The following is a 12,110-nucleotide window of genomic DNA, read 5'->3' as shown; positions in this document are numbered from 1 at the left end:
GCATCTCAAAATACAGACGCCATAAACTTGCCAGCCGAGTGTTGCGTTTTCCCACGCTTTGAAGCGGATTCATTTAGAGTGTTTCAATTTCAATTTACGGTCATTCAAAATCATTTTGTGTAATTTTTTAAGGTTTTCGTCAGTAACAACCTCTTTTGGTCGTTCACTGCTTTCACCTACTTCGGCGCTCATTTGACCACGTCTAAACTTACCATAGTAACCTTGATGGTTGAATTTCCTGGGGCAGTGCCCGGAAATTCGGCATCAAACCAAGTTTTTGCTTCAACTGTATTTTTTCCCTTCAAAAAGCAATATTTTATCAACACGCGAAATTTTTTTTATCAATTTTTTTCACAATAACAAAAGTTGCTTCACTCAAAATGCTATAATTGACAAACTAATGATCCGACCGCTGCCCAATTTATACACGCACCTTTTGAGGGTTAAGGCTAACTAAAAAAACATCTTCAGAAAAAATTTTTTAGACTAGGTAGCGGACCCTGAGCTCTGTAGCGTTTCTTATTTTTAGTCATCGTTTCTTTAATGCTATTTTGTTCATACAGGCTGCACTATTAATTGAGCTATCCATTGTAATACTTAACAAAATAACTCCGTAATTTATTGAGTAAATATTTAACACTAAAATGGGAAAACTAAAATATTTTTAACAAAAAATTGAACCGACTTCATAAACTAAATCAGGAACTCACTAAAAATTAAATCATGATCAAACTTAGATTATTTATATTTTAATTCGTTGTAATAACTAAAAATACTTTCTACTACACGTATTTTATATTCCTAAGTGCTGTACTGTGAGCCTCCCATTGATTCTAAAAGTTGATATTCGAACGGCGCAAGATCTGGAAAGTACAACGGGTGCGATAATATGTCCCATCCAACTGCTGTTAACGTTTTCTTGACCGGTTTTGCTTTATGAGACGGCGCGTTATCATGCTGTACAATCATCGTTCGATGACACCCAATTTCCCATCATTTTTGAATTTCTTCGTTACTCGTATTCGGTCGTTAATCGATTATTGGGCCACATTTACGCTTGTAGCTCAGTCAAGGGATGCCGCAAAATATCGATATATCTTATATTTCTTAAACAACATAAAATTTGCACTTAATTTTAAAGGTTTATTGATTATATAGCAATTATTGCAATATAATTCGCTATATCGTTACTTTTTTAAATGTCAAAAACAATATATCGATATTTTTTTTAAATATAGATATTTTTCTCGCCGGCCGACAACCCTAACTCAATCTAATTACTCGCTATGGCACAGTGATTGTCTGCATTGCCCCAAAGCATTCACAGCTCAAAATTTGTTCCTAATTTTAACGTTCAGATGGTATCCAACTTTTGTCATCTTAACGTTTATGTGATTGTTATGATATGTGTTTATAATAACATCAATGTTGATGAAAAACATCGCTTTTCTATCAAAAATTCCTCAATTATTTCTGGTTATCATTTCAAAGTTTCCAAGCCACGTATTAGCTTATATTTTCTCGTATACACGGAAAGTCAGAGAATAATTTAGAATTAGTAATTTAGATAACTATTCCAATGTTCTAGTAGTTTTTAGCATTGATCAAAAAGTTCTTAGAATCATGTTAGAAACTGTTAAATAAGAGAAATATTTCCAAACATATTTTTTTAATTAATTATTAACATGAACTATTACTTCATGTTTAATCATTTAATCGGATTTTAATTTTGATAGAGAACTCTAATATATGACACAATTCATAATGCACGTGATGTAACAATCACATAATTGAAATATCATTCTGTTGATTCACACTTGTCTTATGGCCTAATTGCGATACAACGATAATTGAAAGAAAAAAATAATTAATATATACAAAAATCTAAATAACATTTACGTGTGCTTTGGAAACTTTGTATGTGTTTCTACATGAGGGGTAACAAAAATTACAAAACACTAGAAAAACAAATGACTTTCTGCGAAAGTAGGTTTAGTTTGCGAATGGAATGGCTCGACGAAAAGGATAAAACGAGTCGTTAACTTTTATCTTGTGTCCCGTTAACTTTTACTGTTTTTCTGTTCCCTATAAAGAATAAGAATCATCTTAAATTGGATTTTAGAATAAATATCAAGTGAATTATGAGAGATAGAGATTTTCATTCATCAGGCCCATTAGCTCAGTTGGTTAGAGCGTCGTGCTAATAACGCGAAGGTCGCGGGTTCGATCCCCCCATGGGCCAATAATTATTTTTAATTTCAAATATTACTCCATTATAATTTTTATTATGTATTCACATTAAAAATGATAACATTTAATTTATTTTCATTTTATATTTATATTTATAACCTAATTTTTTTAATTTCCTAAAAAGATTTAGCTATAATGTAGAAAAACGTAAACATACATAGCTTTGGTTTCTTTGAATGTTTACTGAATGAATGAATAAGGATCCTGCTTGTAATAGACTAAGATTAGGCAAGCAGTATCGTTTGTACTATCAATTACACACTTTCTTTCAAAATATATTAGAAATGTGAATCCCTGTCAATTTCATAACTGAAAATACGTTGTAGACCATGGAGACATCTATGAGTGCAGGTGCTTAATGCTTAGAGGAATCTATATAATAGAAAAAATGTATGATTTGTTTGAAACACAGACATTATCCATATTTCTTGAACTAAAATGATTAGAGTAATTTTATATTCATTATTGTTGCGAGAGGGAGTTGATTAATAAAAATAGTGATAGCTAATTGGCACTTAATGACAACAGATAACTGTATCAGGTGTCGCTCATGCTCGACAGATGTCGAACAGTATACGAAACATTTTTTTATAATTAGTTACGTGTTTGCTTCATAGATGTGGCTGAGATCACTAGCGTGGATCAATAAACAGATGATTTAATTAGCCATGTTGTCAGTGTTTCTTGTATTTCTACCGTAAAATATCACTTTTGTTAGTTTACAGTAAGTTTGTCGTGCTGAGATCAAAACTTAATAAGTTCTAATTAATATTTTGTAGATTAATTTTTGTAGATTTTATATCAAGTCCAATTCTAAACAAATTCGAACGTCTAGAACCTTGAGATTAGATTTCGAAAAAAATAATTAGTTTATGAAACAAGTGGGTAATAGTATCATATCGTTATTTTTTCAACTAATTCGGAAAAATTAATTCAAATTGGGGAAACTGCTACATTCAAACCGGTATATTTGAAGGAGGGTCACGTGAGTCGACGCGCACCAATCCCGGTGGGTATCTCTCCCGACCATTTGACAGGACCGAGCAGTGGGAAAACGTCAGCGAAGAGATTGTGTTCAGTCGTCAGTTGGTGCATCAATTTCCGTGTTTTTTGCCGATTTAACAAAGGCGAAAAACTCACCGATCACCTCTTTTCGAACATCCAAGGTAAGTGCAATGTAATCGCACAAATACTCGTTAAACATTTTGGGATTCCGGCCAGCTTTAGGGTGTTGTCGTCAAGAGGTAATAGGAAAAATCAATATCATGGGTTAATATAGAAATGGCAAGCTATTTTTTCCATTTCAACATAATTGGGTTCTCGTCCGATCGAAGACGGACGATTTTCATTTAGTTTATTGCATTTTGCCGTAGCAGCCCAGTCACAATCAATGTTTTTTGGCACAGTTTTATTTGTTCGAGCATTTAGCGCCTGTATATATATGACAAATATAATTTTGCAGCATGTTGGAGACAATGATATAATTTTTACGCAGGAAGATGTTGAAGTTTCGCCAATTAATGATATTTCATCGGCCAAATTCACTTGCGAATATTTAAATCTCATTGTCTATTAATAAAGATATTGTTAAATAACACGACAATTATTTTTATCCCCTTCGGAGGTTATTAAATCGATTATCTAGGTAGAAACCGACCCTATCGAGAAAAACCACAATAAATTCATTCATTCAAGTTCCTTTTTTTTGTAGTACGGAAGAGACTCCATCAGTAGTCGCAAAAAACTCGTTCTATTTTATTTTTTTATATCAAGACAATTCATACTGCCCTGATAGTACACTTTAATTCAAATCATTTGTACTGTCATATTAATTGTCTTTTGGTGGTGATATTTCGAAGTATTTGAAGTTCCAAGGAATTGTCATTAGAGCAGACAGGGGATAAATCGATATCGAGTTAATAAATTTTTTTTGATGAAGCGATTTAATTCACTCCCACGTAAATAATTGCGTAGCTAATTTCGCTTATATTTTGATATAAATGTAGGATATTCATGTTTTATTAAAAGTACGTATTAATGTTGCGCAATTAATGCTTTTTACTACTATTTTTAATATACAGAGAAAATCAAGGAAATGGCGAAGGTGATGGTAAAAATAGATAATAGCTAAAAAGGGATTAATTCTAACTGTTGCATTTGATTTTTTGATATTGATGTACGACTTCTTTTGTTCCAAAGCAATGAACGTATGGTAGGAGCGTCATATTGTTTTCGCTGTTTCTAATGTACCGCATAATCAAGGTTAAAAATGGAAATGCATGACAAAAATCACAAATATCAATATGCGTATGCTGGGAGTCAAGTCGCCTTGTAGTTATTACGCCGAATTAATACCGTTTATTCTGAGTTATACTTAACGATAAACAGTTTCATTAAAACGTCTTATATCAAGCCGCTTTGTACCAATAAAAAGAATATTTCAATTTTCATTAGCACTAAGAAATGATTATCTTTATTGTTTTATTTTTTGCGCGGCTATTCGAAGTGTTTTCGCTATCACAATTATCTCATTGTCTAAAAGAGATAATTTGTTAAAGGATTGTTATTTTAAGACGGTTTTAAAGCTTATAGAAAGAGCAATAGATATATGAGCGCAATATTGTTAGAAATGGTCTTGGTTGCAACAATATATAACAAATCTATGAGGTGATTATTATTCATAATATATTGGGGAGGTTAGAAGCTAAATGTTTCTATATAATAATTTTTATGAATATTATCCTCAATAATATCAAAGAATGGGCGCTGCAACTCCAATAATAAAGCCCTGCGAGTGTCACCCTATGGGTTTGGTAATATTAAAACGCAACTGGTTATTTTTAGCATTAGTTTATTGGAACCCAATAACTCTTAACGTTAATAAAATATATTTTTGTCTTTTTCTAGAATTTTCATTAACAGGGTACTATAAGGCTAATTCAATATGTTTTTATTATTTTTATTTAAAACTCGAGAGACTTACTATAGGTTCAATATGTAGGTGCTTGTTGTTGTCGGAAAGTTTTTGCGATTCGTAATCTGATTTTTTTTATATTAAGTAAGCTTCTGAGTGGCCTGAAAAAATGTGGACCAAGGAAGATTTTCATGATATAGTTGAAGGTTGTGTAGCGGTAAATTAATATTCTGACTGAAATTGCATGTCTTTCATTCTCATTTCAACAAAATATTCTTATGTTATATGGAATAGAAATAAGTTTTAAGTATTTTGTTGTATATTTGAAGTTTTATCAAAGAATTTCATAGTATATATTTTATTCAAAGTACTATCAATTTTCAACTACGACTTTTTTTCCACCTTTCAAAAATCAACTCAATTTTTGGCTTCTTCATATGAAGAAAAGTGCTATTAGGTCATGTCGTGAGTCATTGACCGAAATAAGTGTCAGTTGAAAGGGACAATGTCTGATCAATTCTATTTAACTATTTCAAAATAGATTTTCACTTATTTTTGAATAATTGGCCAAGCATGCATCAAAAAAAGATTTTGTTGTATTTTACTTTTCAATTTCGACCTTCCTTAATCTTTATAAGGTGGGTTTACTGCAAAATATCTTCTTCAAATTAAAGAAGTAATTAAAAAAATTCCCAATAGGTGACGGAAAATATATAATACTCATACAAAATCACTCATACTTGAAGAATTAGGCTCTCCAAGCGTGTGATATGAGTTTCAGAGTAGATAACTTTGTATTATTTAATTGTGGAGTATTTTTTGTTGAAGAAATTTATTTGCAATGTATTTACGTGCACAGTAACTTTGAACTTATTATATTTTTTGTACTTTTTTCTAACTTGAGAAGGCAAGAACTCGATATAGTAATGGACGTTGTTTTCTTTTTTTGCAATATAGTTCGTATTAAGATCTCTGTAAAACCAGTAATTTCTGAACTGTGTCGTTACGGTGGTATTTGTATAAGGGGGCATTTTTTCTTCGATCTGATATACTTTTTCTCTAACCAAATATTCCTAAAAATGTTGAGCGTCACGAAGGTTTTTAGTAGGTTGGTGTGGGAAGTATCGGATATGCCTGGATTTTTATTAAGTTATTTTATTGCAAGTTTTTTTATATGAATTGTTTTTTAGACCTAAATGATGACTTTGTCTGATTAGAGTCTTCATTAATATGCAATTATCCGTCTACTGGATTCATCATTAGACTGTTGGCAATACATATATCTATTTATATAAAAATAGCAGATATAAATCACAAAAATCCGTTTTTTCTCCGTATATATCTTTCGAACTAAAGAACAAATAATCGAAAAGAGAAAAACAAGGTAAATTTAATTATTAGAGGCCCTAGTCCCATGAATTATATATCCGGGTAGATTCGAACTGGGTCTAAGGATAAATCTGCGATATTTTCGTCCTTTATGGACGGGGGGACACCAGAAGATATCCTCCAACAGGCTCCGGCTAGTCGGCGGGGTTCAATAAACTACGATTTCAGATAGAGCTTGGGGTTTCGTAACTTTCCGGAGTTGTCCTCTCAGGAAGCAAAGGAACAAATCAATATATTCGTCTGATAGGACGGAAAAAACATACTTTTGCGTCTCTGATATTAATTTAGTTTATGTTGATCGATACATGCCGTCTCACATAGCTTACTTTTTATATATCGGAAACGTAGCATTGATACATTGTCTTTGTCTTATCTTGGTGGATGTTTTTATTTGAAAAGTATCGATATAACGTGCCCTAGTCTACACCATTTGTTCCTAGTTTAATGAATATAAATTTGATCTGAATAGCGCCAAGAAAATATATATTACTTATACTTTTTTATTTTAATTTCATATGTTCTCTCAAACTATTTTAAAAATATAAGACAAAATGTTATCTATTTATAAAGGCATTTATTAAATGGAAAATATATTAATTATTATTGATTTACGTGATACCTTTCACCATTCATCATTTGAAGTTATGTTGGACTTTCTTATATTAAATATTGGTGATTCTTGAAATAATTTCTATAATTCTAATAATAAATACGATTTTTTCGAAGCGATTTAACTTAATATGAAAAGTGTAATTCCTCAAAAAGATTTAAAAAATACTTTACTTTTTTCCAGGTTTTTAAAATGGATGTATTTATTTGAAAGAGATTGATGTTATGTGCCTAGTCTACAGCATATGTTCCTTGTTTAATTCATATAAATTTGATTTGGAATATCGCCAAGAAAATAAATATTAGTTTGACTTTTTTTTAATTTTAATTTCAAGCGTTCTTTCGAACGATTTTTAAAATGTAAGATAAAATATAATCGACATTTATAAAATGTCAAATAGGTTAATTATTATTGATTTACATGATAGCTTTCACGTTCCATCATTCACCATTTCAAGTTTTGTTGGACTTTATTATATTAAATTGGTTATTCTTGAAATAATTTATACAAAGGACATAATATAATAAGATTTGCAAGTAATTTCATTTAATATGGAAAGTATTATATGGATCATCGCTCAATTAATCCTCAAAATATATTTTAAAACATATTTTTTTTCCAATTTTCTAAAACTATCTAAAACTATCCTTAAAAGTGAAATATATTTTCAAAAGCCGCCTAATGCTGTTGCAAAATATTTGTATTTTTGATTTAGACTTTCATTTACTAAGTTATTTGAGAAAATACTATTAAACTATGTTAAACCACTTAGAATACAATACTTAGTTTGCAAGAATCAACTAAGTGCATAGTAACAGCGGTTATTGAAGAAAATTAATACTGCCCTGCAAAATTCCTGAACTACAACGATATTCCTATAAGCTTTTGACCAAAACACCGAATTACATGTCATGTCAAACATCTCAAAAAAACAGCTAAAACGACTTAAAATCGAAAATGAAATGATGAAAAAAAAACCCTTTTCAGGGCATATTCTTATATGGCTAAGCTTTGAAAATATGACCAAAAATAGATTTTTCAAATTTCTGGACTGGAATAGCCCCTTAAGTATTCATTATACAATATTCCTATTTAGCGATGTAACATACAACGAGCCAAGAGGAGTCATTACATTACGGACGTTTGTGGAATATGATACTAATAAATAGGACTTCCGTTGATAATTTAGTTGAGGATTTTTTCATTGGAAGCACTGAATAATTCAAAGAGCTATCTATCGATTGATTTCTATAAGTGGTCTTAATACCAAATCAATTTGTGCGTTTTCTGTTACAACTACATCGATCTGGAGTACGGTTAAATTAAATCTAGTTAAAACTGATACTTTTACGTCACATTCTAGTCCGTTCTTGAAACCCGACACTTGCTAATTGGCGCTCTTAATAACATACTAATGTTTACTATCAACTCAGAGATCGTTATTCATTTGTTTTTCTTCAAAAACACTTGATTTACGATATAAAATTTAATAAAATATATTGTTATTTCGTATAAAACTTAAATTTAAACTTAAGGTACAAGAAATGTACTGGTTATTGGGTAGATATTCAGCCCTGTCAGTACATAATAAGCTTCTACTTTACCAAAGTCGTAAAACTACTGTGAATTGAGTTGATATTGTTGAAGATTATACAAAGGTTCCAAAATAAAGTACTGCTAAATAATCACAAACATATTGATAATAATCAACAAAGTATTAATAACTTTAAATTACTACATCACTGAACATTATAACAAAAGTATCATGAGCAAGATTATTTTCACAACTCTCACAACTTCAGACAATCAAATATAAGTACATATGATCTTTTATGTTATTGCTTTACTTTTGTGTTATAAACATAAGTATCGAATAATAATTGAAGTAATACATGTTTATTTATTAAAACAGAGTATATATGAACAAAAGCAATTTTGAAATTGATAGTTGACGTTGGCATGCATAAAGAATAACAAACACAATTAATTAGGTAATTTATTTTTTACAAGTTGGAAATGTATAGTAAACTAAAATAAATAAATAGTAAAATGTATGCAAAGTATTTACAATCATTAGATTACTATTAATTTTCCATATTTGTTCTATGTGTTCCATCTATGCAAATTATGTAGTAGTTTTATTTTAAATACTGCATATTTTCATTACTTCATTTATGTATTCATATAGTCCTTATCTTTTTTACATACTTCTCACCTAATATATATATATATATATATATGCATATATTATGGCTGATGGAAAGAATAATTTCTTTACCTAATTTTTAGAGCATCTTTATTTTATCTTTCAATTATCTTTTGCTTTCTACTTTGTCTTATGTCTCACGTCAGATAACTCACTAACAAATAAGGAATTAAAGCTCAATGAGACTATTTTATAAGTGCTAATATTCTATCCAATATTTGGTTAGTACTTTGTCAAGAAATGCAAAGCAATGCAACTGAAATTAATCAGAAAATCTTGAAAACCTTTAAAATTACCTTTAGTACAATGATATACTATACCTCGAAAGCCATATGATTTAATAAGATTCCTTGGCAAGAACAAAGTTTTTTTTCGCTATATACCTTCCGATAAAGCGGGCACATTAATTTGTTTTCTCTGCAAAAATGTTAAAATATCACTTTACGTAACCGTACTATTCTTAACCTTTTTTTTATCCAAACTTGCCTTAACTCTAATAATTCCAACAATACGGGAATAACCGAGAGTAAGCCAAAATAATAATAATAACACTGCTTAAATTTAAATAACTTCGTTTAATAATGTTTGAACCACTCACATCCCCGTTTAATATCGCTTTAAATATAAAAAACAAACACTCACTTATTTTTTAACGAAGACTATTCTTTATTTTATTTTATAAATTAAAAAAAAATTAGCTCGAGCGAGATTCGATCCTAGTACGTTATTGTCTGCGAGCTAAAATAAGTCTAAACTCTTAACCCGCGCGACTACCCGCTGAATTTTTTCTACAAATTTAGTGTTACCTAACTAACAGCTATTCTTGGCTGCTTGATTTATCTGTAACGTATATTACATAAAAATAATAGACCTAAATATTCTTCCTCCATATATGCTTTAACCGTGCCAAATTTCACTACTCCAGCTGCCCCTTTTCTCTTCAAAAAGAAAGCAAATTATCCAATTAGAAGTCGATTAATATATAGAAACATTAAATAGCTGTAAGAAATCTTAATAAAATATTGATTAAATGGCTGAAACTTCAACAACTTTTCATTCTAGCACGTGTGTATCCCCAAGTCCGATTTTCGCATCTTTGCCCCAAAACAATCCCACTGTATATATACGCGGCCGTTCTCGCAGGCCTATTATAGGGACGGCCAGATGTCCCAGGCCAGTCAAGGCGGTGCGTACACCTCGCTGGCGGCGAGGGGGGCGGCGGACTACGTCTACCGCCCCACCACGGTGACGGGGGTGCCGGTCCCCTCCCCCGGCCTCCTGGACGGAGTTAAAAAAGCCCTGGGCATCTTCGGGGGCGAGAAGAACGAGCGACTATTGGAACAGGTGGGTGGATCAGGACGACACGTCGTCATAGCCAGCAGGTAAGTCGAAGATGTTTAGTTGATTCAAGCGCTGGATGGTTTTAGTAGATATCAATGAAGATCCTGTTCCCAAACTATTATATTGTATGCCAATTACACTATATCAGATGTGGAAAGCGTTACTAATCAAAAAAAGATAGCGGCCCACACTTTAGACAACTTTTCTCATATGTCTTTATGTTTTTAAGGTTAGAACATGGTCCCCGTAAGTTCCTACTAGCAAACAAAGACTTTCAGTGGCTTTTTTCTTTTGATTAAAAAGAAAAGTAATGCGTGCTGCAAATACACGTTTTCAGGTACGAAACTTAACATTTTCAAAGAGTTATAAATCTATGACAGTGTTAATTTCGCAAAATATCACATGTATAACTTTGAAGCTTGCTGTCAGTAGATTAAAATGACATATGTGTCAAATCATAAGATTGCATACTTAAGCTTAGAGACATCTGTTTGGAAAACCGGTAATGACTTTCCGGTATACCTGTTGAGCCGAATCGGCCAAGTTGTATGAGCTATAGCTTCTCTTAAATGATGTTTGTTTGGAATAGAGGAAATATCATATCAACTAATCAAAACGTGTATTTTTTTTCTTTAAAAAGACCAAATCCTTTAAAAACTTTTCTATTTATGTAAGCATGACAACCAATTTAAGAAGAATGAAGATTACCGCAAAACTAACTTGTTCCCATCTAAAAAGACAAACTAAAAAACTGGCTCTATACATAGAAAGTTTGTGGATAATCCTGCTAAACCTTCTGAACAAGAAATATGAAATATTTCAGACGGTATTCTCATGTTACAAACAGCAAAATTATGTATTAAAATTGATTAATTGAAAACATTTTCTTCACATCAAATCCTGGATGTGAAAAGTTCCGTACTAAGAACTTCATAAAAGTTCCAGAACAAGAATAGGGTAATCTCATATTTCATCCATATAACACGAAAAATCAATACGTTTGCACTTGATAGCAAAGCCCTGGATCGGATCCACGGCGAGATATCCAGACTACGTACAGATGAAAGTGTTAAAAATAATACTCCGTATTCTTGTGGTATAAGAAAAGCGTAGCAAAATGTAGGCCATCGCGAATAATGTACAAAACGCACAATAAGATATAAGACATTGTACGAAAAATTAAGGAAGCATAATAATAACAAAGACGAATATATCGGGGCCTGAAAAGCAAACAAAATTAATGAGATTCCACAGCAATATAATAGAACAAAATAAAAAAATAATAGGATAGTCTTTTTTATTTTATAACAAGGCAAAGACGTCTTCATTCACTATTACATTCTCGACCCATTTAAACTAAAATGGTCGGGATCTCCATTGATATGAAACAATTATGCAAT

The 12,110-nt window shown here is 31.2% G+C and overlaps 1 protein-coding gene and 1 non-coding gene across 8 annotated transcripts in view; both read left to right on the top strand.

Moving 5' to 3' along the window:
- The first annotated feature begins 2,168 nt into the window (after window positions 1-2,168).
- TRNAI-AAU (transfer RNA isoleucine (anticodon AAU)) lies at window positions 2,169-2,242 on the top strand. Its single transcript has one exon. It is a non-coding gene; the product is annotated as a tRNA-Ile (tRNA).
- Window positions 2,243-2,931: 689 nt separating this feature from the next.
- The window catches only part of MESK2 (Misexpression suppressor of KSR 2), a 42,796-nt gene continuing 33,617 nt past the window's right edge, over window positions 2,932-12,110 (top strand). For 3 of the 7 annotated variants that reach the window (XR_013006232.1, XM_076407795.1, XM_076407797.1), the window contains exons 1-4: window positions 2,932-2,974; window positions 3,030-3,131; window positions 3,227-3,416; window positions 10,432-10,751. Coding sequence is in view for 3 of the 7 variants with exons in the window: in XM_076407795.1 (XP_076263910.1) it covers window positions 10,534-10,751 (218 nt within the window). In the remaining 4 variants the exon portion in view is untranslated. Of the gene's footprint in view, window positions 2,975-3,029; window positions 3,132-3,226; window positions 3,417-10,431; window positions 10,752-12,110 lie in introns of those variants that run through there. The other 4 variants (XR_013006233.1, XM_076407796.1, XR_013006235.1 and 1 more) reach the window with 2 other exon arrangements.

This window comes from Rhynchophorus ferrugineus, unplaced genomic scaffold, assembly GCF_030347505.1.
Source record: "Rhynchophorus ferrugineus isolate W39M unplaced genomic scaffold, kcgeb_rfMv2 rfM6, whole genome shotgun sequence".
NCBI lineage: Eukaryota > Metazoa > Arthropoda > Insecta > Coleoptera > Curculionidae > Rhynchophorus > Rhynchophorus ferrugineus.
Note: the sequence above shows the minus strand (reverse complement) of the source record. Positions and strands in the feature narration are given on the sequence as shown.